The sequence below is a fragment of the Rhincodon typus genome, chromosome 5 (assembly GCF_021869965.1).
Source record: "Rhincodon typus isolate 14 chromosome 5, sRhiTyp1.1, whole genome shotgun sequence".
Taxonomy (NCBI): Eukaryota; Metazoa; Chordata; class Chondrichthyes; order Orectolobiformes; family Rhincodontidae; genus Rhincodon; species Rhincodon typus.
Genome location: NC_063336.1, coordinates 117,592,073 through 117,611,887, shown reverse-complemented (window position 1 = coordinate 117,611,887; position 19,815 = coordinate 117,592,073). Strand labels below are relative to the sequence as shown.

Sequence of the window (19,815 nt, the reverse complement as noted above, 5' to 3'; positions counted from 1 at the left end):
TCCTTCCCTGCAGGTGGCGGTATTTATGGAGGCTCACGGGGGTGAGGAATAGGGGCTGCCGGTCCTTCCCTGCAGGTGGCGGTATTTATGGAGGCTCACGGGGGTGAGGAGTTGATGTGCAGCCCGTGTTCTGTGCTGTCTCCTCGCTGTCGGTAGGGAGTTCCCCGGTGCTTGGTTGTGGGAACTGGTGCGGTTAGTTGGAGGAAGGACTGGCCGGTGTCTCGTGGAGCCATGTTTTCTTACGAGTATGTGACGCCGGAGCAGCTGGCGGGGTTCGACAAGTACAAGGTAACCGGGCTGCGGCTCTCTTAAAGGCGGCGGTCAAGCCGTATTTCTGTCGGCTCACTGGGCTAATGACAGCGGCAGTGCTGCACTCCGCCGGTGGACGGTGTGCCAGTGGGGACAAGGGGTTCCCAAGCTCCTCTCTACGGCCCAGCAGAGAATCACTTAAAACAAAGTACCACGGATGCTGGAAATCTGAAAGAGAAGGTGCTAGATAAACTCAGCAGGTTTGGTAGCTGCTGTGGAGGGAGGGAGCAGAGTTAATGTGTCGAGTCCAAAGATCCTTCATCAAACCCCCAGTGAAGAGTCATTCTGCTTCAGTGAAATGATTTAGAAGTGACAAGCATCATATTGTAACATCAAAACGGGTCCTTTAGCTAATGACACCCACTATTTACGTTCCACGTGAGCTTTTCCCACTCTTATCGCCCTTTGAGCTATATTCTAGTTCCTTTTGCTCTCTTTCCCCTCCCATTCTCATTAAATACACTTTGCCTCCACTAGTTCATCTAATAACAGCTTCATGCAATCACTGATTTGGGAAAAGAAGCTTTTCCTGAATTTCTTAAAGGATTTTTTTTATGCTGGTGAAATGGTAGCTCAATGTTCTTGGTTTTAAATGCTATGGAGAAGGAGGTAAGAAACGTGGGGTGGTGGGAAGAGACACTGTTTTGTATTAAGGAATACATTATTTCAGTAACTAGGGAAAATATTTCTGAAAAATTGTTCAATGAAAATTTATGGGTAGTAATTATGAGTAAGAAAGGAGCAATCACTTTGATAGTATTGTATTATAGGCTCTCCCAATAGTCAGAGGGAAGTTGAGAAACAAATATGTGGGAGATCTCAGATATATGTAAGCATAATAAGGCTGTAATAATGGAGAATTTTAATTTTCCAAACATTGACTGGGACTACCATAGTGTTAAAGGTTTGGATGGTAAAGAATTTTTCTTGAACACATTTGACAATTTTCTTTATCAACATGTGGATGCTTCTACTAAGGATGGAGCAAAACTAGATCCTTCTTTTGAGCAATAAGGCAGGGCAGGTGACTGAGGTAAAAGTAGGGGAACACTTTAGGTCTATTGATCATAATTCTATTAGTTTCAAAATCCTTATGGAAAAGGACAAGCCTTCCATAAAAGTTAGTTTTTAACTGGAATAAAGCAAATCTTAATGGTATAAGACAAGACTTTCAAAAGTTGATTGGAGTAGACTGGTTGCAAAAGAAAAGGATGTCTGACAAGTGGGAGACGTGCAAGATTGTGATGTGAGTTCAGAGGCACTATGTTCTTGTTAGAATGAGGAGTAAGGCTGGCAAGGTTAAGAAACAATGGATTAATAAAGATATTGCGGTTCTAGTTTAGAATAAAAGAGAATCTTATTTTTGAAGTTTTTGGCTCAGTGGTTAGCACTGCTGCCTCTCAGCACCACGGACCTAGGTTCAATTCCACCCTCGGACGACTGTCCGTATGGAGTTTGCACATTCTCCGTGTCTGCGTGGGTTTCCTCCTGGTGCTCTGGTTTCCTCCCACGGTTCAAAAATGTGCAGCATGGGTGGATTGGCCATGCTAAATTGCCCATAGTGTCTGGGGACGTTTAGGTTAGGTGGGTTAGACATGGGGGAAATGCAGGGGCAGGTGAATGGGTCTCGGTGGGATGCTCTTCGGAGGGGTGGTGTGGAGTTGTTGAGCCGAATGGCCTGGTTCCTCACTGTAGGAACTCTATGAATAAGAAGATTTGTAGTTCAAGTTGTGGATGAGGTTGTTGACTTGTTTTAGATTATTTAGATCCTATTTTAGATATAGACAACTTGGTTCAATTGAATCTCTTTAATAATGTCCCTACAATCTTTATATTAAGAGAGAAATCAGGAAGACAAACAGGGGATATAATATAGCATAGGCAGATAAAGTTAAGGATAATCCAAAGAGATTCTGCAAATACATTAAGAGCAAGAGGGTAACTAGAGAGAAGGTAGAGCCCCTTTAAAGATCAAAGAGGTCATCTTTGTGTTGAACCCTAGGAGATGGGAGCGATGCTAAATGAATATTTCATATCAGTTTTTACTGTGGAGAAAGAAATGGAATATAGGGAATGTAGAGAAGTAAACTTGGTTGTAAAAGTAGTTCACGTTACAGAAAAGGAAGTTCAGAAGGTCTTAGAATATAAAAATGGATAAATCTCTGAGATCTGATCTAATACACCTCAGAACATTTTAGGAAGTAATGTGGAGGAAATTGAGATGCCTTGCATAAGTATTTGCATCATCTATAGCTACGGGTGAGGTGCCTGATGACTGGAGGGTGGCTAATGTACCTTTAGAAAGATTATAAGGAGAAACAGGGGACCTGTAGACCTGTGAGTCTGACTTCGGTTGTGGGTAAATTGTTGGTGGTGATTATAAAATTTAGAGAGGCAAAAAATTGAGTAGGGATAGTTAGCATGGTTTTGTGCAAGGAAAGTTGTGTCTTTCAAACTTGATTGAGTTTTTTTTTGAGGAAGTTACCAGAAAGATTGATCATGGCAGAGCAATAGATGTTGTTTGTTTGGATTTTAGTAGACTTTTTAGTAAAGTTAGGTCACATGGCATTCAGGGTGAGCTTGCCAATTGGATACATAATTGGCTAAATGATAGGAGACACAATAATAGTGGAGAGTTACTTTTCAGTCTGGACGCCTGTGACCAGTGGTGTTCCACAGCGATCGGTTCTGGGTCCTTTTTTTTTTGTTTGTCATTTATATAAATGACTTGAGTGAGAATATAGAAGGCATGGTTAGTAAATTTGCAGACAACACCAGAATTGGTGGCATTAGACAGTGAAGAAAGTCTCTTTTTTTTTCTAAGATTACAAAGGGATCTTGATCAATGGGTCAATGGACTGAAAAATGGCAGGTGGAGTTCAATCTGGATAAATGAGATATTGCATTTTGGTACAACAAACAAGGGTGGGGTTTATACAATTAATTGTAGGGCCTTGGGTAGTGTTGTAGAAGAGGGACCGAGAGATGCAGGTACATAATTCTTTGAAGTTTGTGTCGCATGGATGGTGTAGTTAAAAAGGCATTTGGTGTGCTTTCCTTGAGTATAGGAGTTGGGAAGTTATGTTGAGGTTGTACAGGACATTGGTGAGGCCTTTTCTAGAATACTGTGTCCAGTTCTGATCGCTCAGTTATAGGAGGGATATAATCAAGCTGGAGAGGGTTCTGAAGAGATTTACCAGGATGTTGTCCAGTATGGAAGGTTTAAGTTATGAAGAAAGATTGGAAAGGCTGGGACTCTTTTCACTGGAGCATAGGAGGTTGAGAAGCAACCTTATCGAACTTTATAAAATAATGAGGGAGTATGGACAGAGTTAATGGTAGTTGCCTTCCCCATAGGATGGGGGATTTCAAGACTAGGAGCAAATTAAGGTGAGAGACTTTTTTTTAGAAAAAAGACATGAGAGAAATTTCTTTACACAGAGGGTGGTTTGCATGTGGAATGAACTCCTTGAGGAAATAATGGATGTGAGTACAACTAGTGTTTAAAACACATTTGGATATGTAAATGAATAGGAAAGGCTGGAGGGAGATGGGCTAGGAGCAGGCTGGTGGGACCAGTTTACTTTGGGATTATGTTTGGCGTGGGCTGGTTGGACCGAAGGGTTTGTTTTCGTGCTGTATGACTGAATGACTCTATCTGGTAACGATGATTGAGTTTTGGATTCTCATACTGCTCAAACAAAAAAAATGGAAACCTATCTGCTGTAACATATTGAACTTGCTGAAATGTTCTTGTAGGTTGTGCCTTTTTTTTTTTTGACCAGAATAGCGAAGGCCTCCGCTTATTCAGATTATTAACTATAGCCTCTCTTGCTTGTTCAGTATTTCCAGTTTTTATAATTTGAAGATAAAATTGGTTATGCCACTTATACAGTGACCACTGTTTACTACATGTTTGGTTTTAATGGTGTCACGCCTGAATTCTATTCATCTGGAAATGTACCCCAGTTTATTTTCCACCTATGATTTTGATCATCGGTGTTGAGACCTTGAAGGAGTTGTGAATCGGAATCCATTAATTCCTTTTGTGCTTAAACTATTTATTTTCAGACAATTTTCCATATTTCTGATCTCCTTATTCTTCCTACTAAGGTGTTAATTTGCCACTTGCATACCCATTCTGATTATTCGTGCCTTTTAGTTATTTTTTGGTTGCCTTGTGAGAAGGCCACTTTCTTGTATCTTTGGAGGTGTTAACAATGATCTGGTTTGAGTGAACACACCCGAGTATGATCTGCATATTGAAACTCTGGACTGAAGTTGGAGACACTTCTCCTCTCTTTTGGTTTGTTTCAAAGGTAGTGTGGATTGGACAGTTTGGTCTGCTCTGTGGATTATCTACCCATGTGTAATTCACTGGATGTGAGGTGTCTTGTAGCACACTAGAATGGAGATGGGAGTTTGTGCAATGAGACAGAAGCTGTTCCAACCAGCTCACCCCGTATAGATCGATTAAGATCCTGGAAAATATGGACAGTTTTCAAATCTTGAGTTCTCGCTTAAGGCAGGCGTAGAGGACAATTAATCATTACCTACAATGTGCCAGCTCGGGAAAATTGAGAGAAAGTGTCTGAGAACCTGTCAAGACAAGAATCTGTGTCCCTCTGTCCTGAAATAGTCAGTGACCCTTCCTCCACTGCTATCTGGGGAAGATAATTCCACAGACTCGTGAGCCTTAAATGATTTCTCATGTCTGTCTTTTTAATGGGAATCATAAGAAATTGGAGTAGAATTAGGCCACTTGGCCCATTCAGTCTGCTCTGTCATTCAATCACGGCTGATATATTTCTCAACACAGACCCAGAAGTTGCAAAAATGATGTGTGGAAAAAGTGGCATTGGAGATAATGTTAGCATAGTTGGAGGATTCTCTGACTAATAAAGTTGAGAGAACCTGGGTATTTTCAGGCTAGCAACCTATAACTAATGGTGTCTCACATAACTTGTACATTAATGACTTGGATGAGGAAAGTGATTTTTCAAGTCAAGTTTGTAGATCGTTTTATTCATTAATGGGATGAGGGTGCCGCTGACCAAGCAACACTTTTTCTAAAGAAAGGTCTCGACCCGAAGCGTGAGCTTTCCTGCTCCTCTGATGCTGCTTGGCCTGCTGTGTTCATCCAGCTCTACACCTTGTTATCTCTGATTCTCCAGCATTGGTAGTTCCTACTATCTCTCTGGGTCTCTGTATTAACAGTCTAAACGATAATACCACTAGGCCATCGACTCCCCCTGATGACACAAATAGGTGGGAGAGCATGTGATGAGGATGATACACAGATTCAAAGTTCTGCACCTGTATCCAGGAGACCTTTTTTAAACCAGTATATACAAGACCCTGCAAGAGAGGGAGTGGTCCTAGACTTCATTTTAGGTAATGAAGTTGGGAACATGGGTGAAGTATCAGTGGGGGAGCTTTTGCAGACAGCAGTCATAACTCCTTTAGATTCAAGATTGTTATGGGAAAAGGTAAGGTTGGACCTGAAATCAAAGTTCTGAACCGGCATGAGGCTGATTTTAATAAGATCTAGTGTGATTTGACCAGAATGGGTTAGGAGCAAATGGGGTGGTATGGTGTCTCAGTGGTTAGCACTGCTGCCTCACAGCACCAGGGACCCAGGTACAATTCCACCCTCGGGTGACTGTGAAGTTTACACATTCTCACCATGTCTGTGTGGGTTTCCTCTGGGTCCTCTGGTATTCTGACATAATTTCAGTCAGGGTCCATTTCTTGGAGAGGAGAGGATTGGGAGCCCAAGGATCTGTGCATAACGGTTGCCATGGTGTCTTAACGATGTGGCAGTCGTCAAGTAATTCCTCAACGTTCCATCTGCCTGGGTAATATGTTGTTTGCATGTTTTAACAATGTTGTAGTGGTATTATTTTACAACTTCAGTTCACTGTGAAGGAGCCCCTAATGGTCGGTGAAATAGTGGATTTAGGGTGCTGAATTTGCAGTCAGTATTGTCTGCAGTAGCTGTGTTAGTAGTTGAGTATAATGGCTATTTGCCACTCTCTCCTGATTATATTTGAATAATATTTCATCTTTGGCAGTCAACCATCTGTAATTGTGTTAAATTGGCTGCCTTTTTTCCTATTCCTCAGAGGTGAGGAGTAAAATACAATTCACTTGGAAGTGATAATGTTGTAATAACTTGCAGTATATAACATGTTTATTTAACTTTCTTCGGCCACAGCTTTGTCTGTGCATCGAAACCTGAGGTGGCTAATTGCAGTAACAATTTTGATTGTAAAGATAACTCTGTTACACAGTGACTTTTGCCAACTGACTCATGCAGATACGACAAATATGTCGCTTGAGCTCCGTGTAGTGCACTTGTATGTAGTCGAAGCTCTATATTAATAGGCAGGGCCCTATTCTGAACATGATTCACATAGCACCCTTTTCAACTCGACAAAGCTGGTCCCCGTTATTTGCTGGTCCCCGTTATTTGCTGGTCCCCGTTATTTGCTGGTCCCCGTTATTTGCTGGTCCCCGTTATTTGCTGGTCCCCGTTATTTGCGTCAGTCTGCTTGGATTAAACTTTACACAATTGGCAGTTAACTCGGTCATCAGTTAATTGGTACATATTGCCATGGCAATACCTCCTACCAATGAGTCCACTTGCTAACCAGGCAGCACTTTGCTCCCTTATAGTATAAATGTTGTTTACCCTTTACATCTCCTATTTCTCACATATTATCCTGAAAAGTGCAAGACAAAGCTTTTGAAATTTTTTTTCTCATCTTAGCAATGTAGAGTTTTCCAGCAGTGTTTCCATGACCTCCATTGGTGCAATTAAGGGCATAATCTAATCACCTGTAATGGTGGAATAGCAGAGCAATTGAGAAGAATTGCAGAGCTTAGAATGCATTTGTTCTATACCTTTGGACCAGAAGGCCCTACCTGCTCATTGGAATAGCTTAATTTAAAAATCTCTAAACTTGTTCCTTGAGGAATTAGTTAGCTCTGTCTGTTGCATGTAGTTCCATCGTTTGGAATGGAGTTAGTCCTCTTGTTACTTCATGTTGACATGACCTTTTTTGGGTAGGTCTGGTTCTGTACCTGGCATGCTCTCCATTTCTCTTATTATGGTGTTGAATAATAAAATGTTTTAATTTTGACTGGCTTACTCTTTCCTAAACAAATGCATTTCTTAATAGAATGTATTAGGACTGAGTTTTCTTTTATGACAAAAAACTTGAGTCTTCATAACTTAGCTGTTTGCTTACATAAAAACCGAAAGAACTATAGATGTTGTAAATCAGACAAAACTAGAAATTGCTGGAAAAGCTCAGAGGGTCTGGCAGCATCTGTGGAAAGAAATTGGTTAACGTTTCAGGTCAAGTAACCTTTCCTTGCTTGACCTGAAACGTTAACTCTGATTTCTCTGCACAGATGTTGCCAGACCTGCTGAGCTTTTCCAGCAGTTTCTAGTTTTGTTTGTTTACATGTTGGCTAGGAATATAGCTGTTTGAGGACTATACTATTGAAGCTGCCTCTTCTAATTGAGTAGGGGAATGGATGGATTCTTGTATGTGTTTTTAATTGATATTCTGATTTTATGTTTTCATGATTAAAAGGGAAACCTTTTCCGCTTACACATTGGTCTCTTTTGTAGTTCTGAACACTGTCAGCCTAACTTGAAGTAAATAAAACCGAGAACTGTGGATATTGGAGATCTAAAACAGAAATTGTGGAGAAACTCAGCAGGTCTGGCAGCATCTGTAGGAAGAAAGCATAGTTAACATTTGAAGTCTGGTGACTCTTCAACCATAGCTGTCAATTTTGGAAAAGTGGTATTTATGCTGGAGATGGGGCTGTGGTAAAGAGGAGAAGTGAGTGGAAAGGTGGAGAAAGAGGGAGGGGGAGGAGATGAAAGGGGTTGGTAAACAGAAGAGAAAATAAGTGGTAAGAGCTGAGGGTAGCAGAGAATGGGTAGTCTGCTGAAAGCCAAACATGAAATGTGATAATAGAGTGGGTGAAAATGCTTAAGCTGTGCTGAAAGTAAGTCGTCCTAACGGACTGGGTGTGGGGTGAGTTTAAAAATAACACAAGGATGGAAGTAGCTTTACAGCCTATTGAACTTGATGTTGAGTCCCAGAGACTTCAGGGTCCCTATGTGGAAATTGACATGTTGTTGTTCTTCAAGCTTGTACTAAGGCTTGTTGGGAGACCTGTGACAAATGTTAGCATGGGAACATGATGCGTTAAAGTGGCAGGCATCTGAAAGCTCTAGGTTATCTTTGTGGACAGATTCTGCAGCTTTCCTGTTGCCCAAAGCATAAATATCACTTCTACGCATCTGTTATCAGCTCTGAAGAGTCATTGGACTCAACGTTAACGCTGCTTTCTTCCCACAGATGCTGCCAGACTTGTTGAGTTTTGTAGTCTATCTTGAAGTTTTGCTACTGTTGAAATTTGATTTTTTAAAAAAAAAATTTCAAATGTGCTTTAAATTTCTCACTTCAATAAAATGTGACAGGAAGGCTTATTAGCTCAACACAATTAATTGACTAACTTGTTTTCTGTTGGTGTGTTTTGTTAATTATTTTTAAGGTAGAGGTAGGTAGATTCTTGATTACCAAGGGGAATGAAAGATTACTGAAGATGTCCAGGAATATCAAGCTGGAGTTAAAATCCGATCAGCCTTGATCTTATTGAATGGTGGGGCAGGTTCAAGGGGCCAACTCTTATTCCTTGTTCATGTGTTCGATATTACTGTTATATATTCAGTAACTTATAATTGCATTGGTCTTGTTTTTGCCTTAGTCTTGTTTTGATTTTTATTTTTGTTAATGAAACATTTCCAACACCTTCGCATATCTTGCAACACCTAGAGAGGGTTCATTCTCTTGGAGAACATGCAAAACATTTAATTTAGGCCCTTTTTTAGGAATTGTTTTATTGCTTTAGGTACCAAAAGTCTGGAGGACATTTTGAAAATTCTCTTCCCCATAACCTTATTTCTTTCTTGACTTAAGTGTTTTTAAATACATATCTGCAACCGAACAGTATTATCATCACCTTTAAATTCTTTAATCGAACTCTGCTCTGTTGTTTCTCTCTCTACTTCAGCTCCCTTCTGTGAGTACCAAGTTACTGTCAGTTTTTTTTCTTCTTTTATTCAATCACAGGATGAAGATGTCACCTTTAGGCAGCATTTATTGCCAATCCCAGTTGCCCAGAGGGCAGTTGAAAGTCTACCACATTGCTGTGGGTCTGGAGTCACGTAGGCCAGACCAGGTAAGGATGGCAGTTTCATTCCCTAAAGGACATGAGTGAACCGGATGGGTTTTTCCTGACGAATGACAATGGATTCATGGTTATCACAAGATTCTTAATTTCAGATTATTTTTATTGCATTTAAATTCCACCATCTGCCATAGTGGGATTTGAACCCAGAATGTTATTTTGGTCTGGAATAGTCCAGCGATGATACCACTAGGCCACTGCCTCCGCATTAGTTTAATGTGGATTACTCAATTTGATCTGAACAACATAAGGTGTCCACTAACACAGTTGGAGAGAGTCCATCAATTTGCTGAAGGGTCACTGGACTCAAAACATTAACTCTGCTTTCTCTCTACAGCTGTTGCCAGGCCTGCTAAGTATCTCCAGTAACTTGTTTTTAAGCCAACTTGTCTTGTTTTGTTCTGAGCACAAATTGGCTGCCAGTTATCTATTTGGGATCTTTATCACAGAATTCCCTACAGTGTGTAAGCAGGCCATTCAGCCCGTTGAGTTCGCACTGAGCCTCTGAAGAGCATCCCACCCAGCCCCATCCCCCACCCACGGCTAATTCACTTAGCCTGGACACGATGGGCAATTTAGCATGGCTCATCCAGCTAAAACCTACATAGACCTGGGGAGAACATGCAGACTCCACACAGACAGTTGCCCGAGGGTGGAACTGAACCCAGGTCCCTGGTGCTGTGAAGCAGCAGTGCTAGCCACTGAGCTATCCAAAGTAAATGCTTTGCAGTGCAATGTGTTTCCCCAAGAACAAGTTGAGATTTTATATACATTCCAACTCGGTTGTAGAAAGTGTCAGTGATGTTACAGACTTGATGTTTTTCCTGAAATTCAGACAGAAGTTGTTTGTTTGTTGAAGTCCAGAGCCTCATGATCTGCCACAAATCATAGTTTGAGTCTTTACTCCCCTCTTTTTTTTTTCTCAGAAAAAATAAACAGAAGCATAGCACACATTTGGTTTGCGATATGCTGATTTAATCTCTTTTTTTTTTTGGCTTTACCATTTCTTAGCTGTCTTTCTAACAAGTGCTGGTCTCAGTTTTCCACTCCTCTTTCTTCCCCTCTGGCCATTAATGTACTTCAGACTTCTACTTCAAGATGCATTTGTTTACATAAAATTTTCATGGAAACTTGTAATAATGCTGTTAACTGCTGAGGAATAAAAATGCATGTGCATTTGTGGACTGTACTGTATAATGGAGAGGCAATGGCCTAGTAGTAGTATTGCTGGACTATTAATCCAGAGACCCAGGTAATGTTCCAGGGACCTGGGTTTGAATCCTGCCATGGCAGATGGTGGAATTTTAATTCAATAAAATATCTGGAATTAAGAGTCTAATGAGGACTGTGAATCCATTGTCGATTGTTTGGGGGGGGGGGGAAGAAAAAAATTCCTTTTTAGGGAATGAAACTGCCATCCTTACCTGGTCTGGGCTATGAGTGATTCCAGACCCACAGCAATGTGGTTGACTCTGAACTGACCTTTGCCCAATGCTGCCTTGCCAGTGACACCCACATCCTGTAAACAATACCTTTTTTAAAAAAAAAAGCAAATGATTTTGAGAATTTCAAAGATTGTAAAAATGGGCTTTTTTTTTAGTATTTGTGATTTTTGTTATTTATTTGGGGGATATGGGCATTTCTGGCTGGGCCAGTATTTATTGCCCCTCCCTAGTTGCTCTTGAGAAGGTGGTTGTGAGCTGCCATCTTGAACCTCCGCAGTCCACCTGCTGTAGGTCGACCCTCAATGCTGTTAGGGAAGGAATTTTGGGATTTTGACAAATAACTGCAATATGTTTCTAAATCAGGATGATGGATGGCTTGGAGGTGAACTTGCAGGGTGTGGTAGTTCCATGTATCTGCTGCCCTCTTCCTTCTAAATGGAAGCAGCCATGAGTTTGGGAGGTGCTGTGTGCCAAGTCAAATTCCCAGAACTCCTTAGCTAACAATGGAGTGTGTATCAGCAGTCGTCATCATCCTCCTCTTTTGGTGAATTTCTGTAGTGCATCTTGTATGCACTAGTGATGGTGGAGGAAGTGCCAATCAAGCAGGCTGCCTTGTCCTGGATGGTGTTAAGCTACTTGTGTTGTTGAAGCTGCACTGATCTAGGCCAGTGGGGAGTATTCCGTCACAATCCTGACTTGTGCCTTTGTAGATGGTGGACAGGCTCTGGGGAGTCAAGAGGTGTTACTTGCTGCAGTATTCGTAGCCTCTGACCTGCCGTTGTGGTCGCTGTATTTATGAAGCCTAACTTTAAAGGGTTGTTATTTTATTTGAAATCTCACATAACAAAATCAAGAAGACTATGTTCATAACTTGCTCAAACAATTTAACCATGACATTGCAATTCATTTACACCATTCTACCACTGTATTAACACCAAAATTCCCAAGCAGTTTTATTTTTATGCAATGTACAGCAAACAGTCAGGGCCTGAGGAGAGTGTGGAGCTTGTACCATAAGCCATTTTTACTTCAGTATGAACTTCAAGTTTCAAATCATCTAGTTTATTATTTATGCTTATTCAGCATTGTACATGATGTTGATGTATTGCGTGTCATGGGAAACTAGACACCAAATCTTACAATTGTAGAATGTCCATGAGAACGTGGGACATTTGCTGGGCAGAATGTCACTTAGCTCAGTGTTAACAATTTATTAACTAGCTTTTGTTCTTGTACTTTTATTTTGGAAGCCTACAAAATAAGATCAGTATGACTCCAAGTACTTTCCTTGCAATTCAGTAATCTAACTTCAGTAACTTGTAGATCACCCCCATTCCTATGTCCCTTCATTCCCTTTAATGGTTGATCATCTATCAATCTATGTTGAATTGACTCCAATACCAAGCATCTGTGGAGATTTCCAAAAAATTGCAATCCGATAAGTGAAGAAATATCTCCTCATCTGTTGTAAATGTTCGCCCCCTTAGGCTAAGATTACAGTATTGAATTTGATACCCTAGTGACTTGTAATAGGCTCTTGGCACCCATGCTGTACTCTAAGAACTTATACATTTTGAATGAGATCACATCTTCTAAATTCCAGACCATGTCAATGCTGCAGTTACTGGAAATCTGAAATAAAAGTAGGACATACTGAAAGTGCTCAGATCTGATGTTGTTTGTAAAGACAGCAACAGTATTTATATCAGGTTGGTGACATTTTTCCAGTTCTGATAGTGGTGGGCCACCTTTTGTGAACTGCTTCACTTCACTTCATTTATTACTAATACACCCTCAGTGTTTTTAAACCATGTTTAAGTCCAGATGGTGTGTAACTTGGAGGGGACCTCACAGCACAATGTGCCAGCTGTCCTTGCTCTCCTAAGAGTAGACATCACTGGTTTGACACTCTTTGGGTGGGGGGGGGGGGGTGGAGAAACCTTGGAGTTTAAGTGCACGTGGAGCAATGGTGCACCAGTGGTGGAGGAAATGAATTTTTTTTGCAATTAGCTGCCAGTTAAGTGGGCTAGAGGCTGGCTGGCAGAAGGCAGAGCATGGGGATAAAGGGGTCTTTTACAGGATGGTAACCAGTGACTAGTGAAATTCCCCAGGGGTTAGTGCTGGGGCCACAGCTGTTCACATTATATTTTTGCGATCTGGGCAAAGGAACTGAGGGCACTAGCTAAGTTTGTGGATGGCACAAAGATGGGTGGACAGGCAGGTAGTGTTGAGGAAGTTGGGAGGCTGCAGAAGAATTTGTACAGGCTAGGAGAGTTGACAAAGAAGTGGTAGATGGAGTACAGTGTCCGAAAGTGTGAGGTTATGCACTTTGGTAGGAAGAAGAGGCGTAAACCATCTTCCAAATGGGGAAAGGCTTTGGAAATATGAAGCAGAGACTTGGGAGTCCTAGTTCAGGATTCTCTTAAGATTAACCTGTAAGTTCATTTGGTGGTTAGGGAGGCCAATAATGGTTAGCATTCATTTCAAGAGATCTAGAATACAAGAGGCCCATATCTAAGGAAGGATGTGCTGGTATTGGAGGGTGTCCATAAGAAGAGGTTTGCAGGTATGTTCCTGGGGATGAATGGCTGTTTGTATGAGGAACAGTTGAAATGTGTCTGTATTCAATGGAGTTTATAAGGATGAGTGGGGATCTGAAGGAAACTTGCACAATACTGAGAGGCCTGGAAGCGGGGACGTGGAGAAGATATTTCCACTAGTCAGACTGGGACCTGCCAGGGGAATGACTAGTTATGGATAACCCTTTAGGACTGAGATGAGGAGGAATTTCTTCAGCCAGAGGGTGGTTAATCAGTGGAATTGATTGCAGAGGGCTGTGGAGGTCAAGTCATTGGATGTATTTAAGACAGAGATGGTCTTAATTAGTGAGGGGATCAAAGGGTATGGAGAGAAGGCAAGAGAATGGGTTAAGAAAAACATCAGCCATGATTAAAATGGTGGAGCAGACTCAATGGACCAAATAGCCTAATACTAGTCTTGTGGGCTGGTTTGTCCTGAAAAGTGGTGAGCTTCTTGAATGTTGATAGAGCTATCTGCATCCAGCCAAGTGGAATGTATTCCATCACACTATTGACATCACTTTTTAAATAGTGGACAGGATTCTGGGAAGTTGAACACAATTACTGTATTACTATGGAATTCTTGACTTCTGACATGCTGTTTTAGCCACTGTTTTGTGACTGGTCCAGTCGAGTTTCTGGCCTATGGTAACCCCTGGCGTGGGGGAATTAAATAATGGTCATACCACAGAATATCAAATGAAAATCCTTAAACATGTTTTGTTGCAGATGGTCAGTTCCCTGGTGCTTGTGTGATGTGAATGTTACTTGTCATCTTAGGATTTGCGAATAGAACTGAATGCTGCAATATTCAATGAACATTCTCCAATTCTGACCTTGTGATGTAGGCAAGATCATTGATGCAACTGTAGATGTCAGTCCAATGCAGTGTCCTGCAATAGTGTACTGAGTTTACTTTTCTACATAGTTCTGTATAACTCTCAAACTTGGGTCACTTCATTGATGTCCAAAGATGTGCAAGTTGGGTAGAATGGCCATGTTAAATTGCCCATAGTGTTCAGAGATGTGGAGGTTAGGTGCACTTCCCACAAGAAATGTAGGGTTAGGGGGATGGGTCTAGGTGGGATGCTTTTTGGAGGGTCAGTGTGGACTTGTTGGGCTGGATGGGCTGTTCCCACTATAGGGATTCTGTGACTCTTCTGTGAATTTGTATGTAAATTGTCAATAGTTGATGCTTAAACACTGATCCTTCCAAGAATCCACTGGATACACCTCACCATTCTGAAATTGTTCCCTCTTTTATTCCTATGGTTTTCTGTCTACGTTAACTGTCAATACCTGCTCATATACTACCCAAATCCCATAAATATAACATTGAGCAACAGTCTTATTCAGTGCCTTCTAAATATTCAAGTACACTGTGTCCACTATCTTCATCCTTATCTACTTTTGTATGTTCCACCCTGAGGCTATCATTGGATTTATCAAACAAAGTCATGAAAATTGTGACTAGTAGTATAGCCCACTCAGCGCACACATGACAACATTAAAAGATACCTGTCTAGCAATGCTAACCTATTTAGGCTTTCAGTAGAAAAGTAACCATGATTGCCAATTTGCCCAAATGGAATTGGGAAACTAAAGAAATCAATGGGCTAGTCTTTCCTCGTATAATGTTTCATTTTCCCAATGATTTGTAATAAAACGAAGTTTAGGGTTTCATAAGTGCTAAGTTACTTTGGGCAATCACAATGCTGTATGTTGCTATATGTGATGTACATTGAGATCATAAATGTTTGAAATAGGCAATACAAAAATGCTAACTAATGTTCAATACTTTTAGGTTTGTTCCTTTTTTAATGTTCAGACAAAATGTCCAACGTGAAATAGTTACTTGTTTCTTGGCTTTCAATTTGCCATTAAAATGATGTCTGTACAATTCCTGAACATTCTTCATAATGGAACAGAACATCTCTCTTACTGAAGCTCAGTTTTGCGATGTTTGCTTTTGTTGTAGTCTTAACCCACTTACACTTTTGTCAGGCAACTTCCAAATATCAGTGAGATCCTGACAATGAATGCTACTTGTAACACTGTCTTTCTATCTGCCAAAAAATGAAGAGCACTTGAGAATGCATTTGGTCTTGGTTTAGTATAGACAAAGCAATACATTGTGCTGTCTGCAGAAATGTTCTTACAGGAGCCTGAGTTTAGAGCTTGCTTTCGATGTGCAGTTCGATACTTCCAATCGGGTGGATATTGGAGCAATGGCTGTGAGTGTAATTGTATTCTGACCTGCAGTATTACTTTATTAGTACATGTAAAAAAAGTGGTACTTTAAATACTTGTGAAGCCTTTTTGTTTTTGTAGTTGCGATGTACGTAGCACTAGTAAACTTAAGTAGCTATGGTACCATTTATTCCCAGTAGGTGACACTGCAACAAATATGCTGCTTCAGTGATATTATACCAAGAGGCAGTAGCTGCAGAAATGGATTTCAAGTATATGATTCAATGACACAATCTGACTAGTGTTCCCATAATTTATAATTGTGGTTTCAGGGACTTAAAAAGCAGTAGTTTTTCATTAGAAAGTTAATGTTCCTCAGTTTGTAAGGTGACTTACATTTATTTTCTGAAGCGCAAGTGATAAGTTTTCAAACCCTCAACTAGAATGGAGCTTATTGCAACATGCTTGCATTTGCTTTTTTGGTTTAATCATCTTCATGCAATCAAGCAGGGAAGGATGATCAGTTCCCTTTTTTTCCCGTTAAAACCGCTTCAGTCAGCCAGTACAAAACTTTTACCCATGCATTTTATTTGAAACTAAGTATTAGCTGGATCAAAATGAAGCAGCTAAATTACAAGGTCCTCTTGAGAGGAACCTTATTTCCCACTGTGATAAACTAGTAAATTGGTATCAAATGTACGCAAACCCAGTTAATAAGATTTTTAAAAAAGGAGTGTCTTCCTTTTATAGAAAAGAAGGTTTAAGCAGTTTTATTTTGAGCATAGAATTGTCAGAAGAAGGCAAAAAATGCCCCCTTATTCACCACAATCAGCATTGACATTTTTAGTCTTTTGTGATATTTAGATATTAAACATGAGGCTAGTTATTTAATTGTGACTCATTCTGCACCAATTGTGAAGTTTGTCGATGGTGGTTCTCCAGAATTGTTTCTTTCACTAGGTGCTGAATTTTGAGCTGGTTCAGAGAGATTGACCAAAAAGTCCTCACTAGGAATAAAATGTTTTTTTTTGTATTTTACAAACGAATCCCGACCTGCATTTGAGTATCATGTCTTTTTCTTTATGGACTGAAGTGGGTAATCGCTGGAGGAATGAAGTCACAACATTTTTTAATCTGTTTTTCCTTTTTGAGTCCCAAGCAGCAGCTACTAATCTTAGTGTTCTGATTTAGAATTTATTCAAATTGCTGCAACTATGTTTAAAAGCCTTAGTCAATACTCCAACCCCATAAATTTTTTTTAAGGCAAATAACAAATTTAGATGCCAATGAGATTGAGTTGCTTAATGTCAAAGGATTTGTGGAACTAGAGAGATGAAGATCAAATTTGGCACAAGGACTTGCGATGTCAACATACCTATAAATGAAACCAAAATTAAACTAGGCCCACAATGTGGTTGACTCTCGGCTGCACTGTGGGCTAGTGTGTCCCCATCCAGTGTATGAACTCTTGTTTTGAACAAAAAATTGAGTATGTAATTCATTTGTTGGTCACCTAAACACACGTCAGTTGTTATTCTTGTTGGATGCTTTGGGGTCTAGCTACTTTTTTTTTTCCTTTTTTGAACACTTGTTAGTCCTGTGCTTTACTGAATTCCACAATCGAGTTACATATTTTGTTTTGGAGTAATATTTAAGTGGCGAGTGGGAGTCAAATCCTGATCATCAGACTCCCTATTATTAAGTGTTAACTATACTTTACAGTTATATTAATGTCCATTTGATCATGATTTGCACCAGCATAAATTTTACATGCTGCTCTTTATAGTGAATGTTTAACATCACTTACGAATTAGTTTAGTAATGAAAAAGCATGTTCATTTGCACAAAGGTGAAATCAGTCCCAGGTCCCTAGTGCTGTGAGGTGGCAGTGTGAACCACTGAGCCAGATGTTACCCCCTATAAATTGAAGAACTTAGTCACATTTAAATGTGGCCTGTCTTTTGCAGGAAATTGAGTACTCACCAACCCAGGGAACATGACATAATGATAATCACATTAATGCTTAGTAATGGAGATTCATCATGGGCAATGAGAAGCTTGAAGTAAAAGAGCCCAAGTCTGTTTCCTGTAGCAAGAGCACAAAATGTGGGAGGAACACAGCAGGACACTTGAGGGCTATAGGCAGTAGAGACATCATGAATGTTTTAGACCATAGCCCATTTTTGAAAATGGGAAATATTGCAAACTCTCTTTCTTTTTAGTGTCAGAGGTGGTGTGGGAAATGAAATGTCAGGAAGTCCACAGCTGCTTGTGTTTACAAATAATCTTTAACATGTGTAACAGTTTCAAGGCACTTTACAGCACCAAAGGATGACACAAGATTTTTGAACAGATAACAAAAACTTATTGAAAAAGAGATTTAAAAGTATGTATTCAAGAAAAATAGGACAAAAGTTTAGAAAGTGTATTCCAGAACTTAGGAATGTGGCATTTCGATTTAAAATCCAGAATGGTTAAGGCATGAATTGGAGGAATGCTAATAGCATAGAGGAATTGGAATAAATTAGATGTGGCCATAGAGGATGTAGGCTCTTCTGTGGGGACGTGTTGGCAGAGGATAACTAAATGTGGCAATCCAGATCTGTCTCGACATATTGCCCTCTGTCCTTTTGATATTGTCATTATAAAATGTGGTCACAGGAATTTGTAGAAGGTATTATAAAGGCATAAACTCGTGTTATAATTAGTCTTGTATTGGATGTTCAGCTGAGGTGAATAATATCTTTATTTACTTTTTAAGTAGAGACAAGTTTAAAAAAAACAGAGATCCAAACCTAAGTGGATAGAGGTACTGTCTGTATTGAAGGATTGGGTTACTTATATGATACTGATTGCAGTCTTTCTTTCTCCATCAGTATTAATAACTAGTATTAATCTGCTGTTTGGTGGTTTGCTCGCAAATTTCTCCACCCATCTAAAGAACTTTGCTCCTGACTGCTACGTTGAACTATGATGCAAGCTCCAGTGGGCAAGTTCACATCCAAAATTTTCTGGAAGGCACTTGGATCCAGATCTCGGGAATCCCTGCAAACTTTGAGCTCTAATCAAATATGATCTAGCATCATCTGGCACCATACAGATTGGTGTTTCACATCTCTGGTGCCATGTTATGGGATATGTAACAAAAGCATTCTCTCATATTAATTTTTCTACAATGCTGCTTTTATGTGTACCAAAAGCAAAATACTGCTGATACTGAGAATCTCAAAGTCCCAATATCCTTGAGATGCTTAGCAAGTTATGCAGAATTTGTGGGGAGAGAGGTCAGTATTCTTTTTTTTCATACTTTTAGAAAATTAACTGAAACACAAAAAAAAGCAAGGTGCATCTTTGCGATTACTTCAGCATTGCTATTTTCAGTTTGTGTCGCATGTGTAATTTTACGCTGCCAACAACTTGTTGGCAGGATTGCCTGCTGAAATTACCAAATTTTTCCATACAAGTTCAATGAGCAATGCAATTAGTAGATCACCTATTCATAGAATTATCTGTGGGGATATTACAATACAGTTCAAAGTTGTTTTTTTTTTAAATTCATGCATGGAATGTGGGTGTTTTTACTGTCTATTCCTAAGTTTCCTTAATGGAGTGGCTTTTTCAGGCAGTTGAGTAAACCATTTTGTGGACCAGGGATCATTGTGGATGGGAGGATATTGGTGTACTAGATGAATTCTTATGACATAATTACCACTATTGATGCAAGCTTTTTATTCCAGACCTAATTATTTTAACTTAAATTCAACAGCAGGGGTGAAATCATTCATCTAGGCCCTTGACACACAGGATTAATTTTCTAATGAGGTATCTATTGACCAGATCAAAAGCTATCGACGTAAATTTGATGACACCCTTTTGTATGCACTTGTCTTAAAAGAATTAACTTCTGATATTTATTTTATCGCAAGCCATAAGACTCAGATTTATTTGACCTTGATAGCCTCAGAATTGAGACAATTGACCAGAGTTCGAAGCTTAAAGGCACTTTGTTCCTAGTT

General features: G+C 40.0%; 1 protein-coding gene across 2 annotated transcripts in view; it reads left to right on the top strand.

Annotated features, from left to right (window-relative positions):
* Positions 1-48: 48 nt before the first annotated feature.
* The window catches only part of selenoi (selenoprotein I), a 48,464-nt gene continuing 28,697 nt past the window's right edge, over positions 49-19,815 (top strand). Inside the window, exon 1 of one of the 2 annotated variants that reach the window (XM_048597155.1) lies at positions 49-288. In XM_048597155.1, coding sequence (XP_048453112.1) covers positions 232-288 — 57 coding nt within the window. In that variant the 5' untranslated portion in view covers positions 49-231. The remainder of the gene's footprint in view (positions 289-19,815) is intronic. The other variant, XM_048597156.1, reaches the window with a different exon arrangement.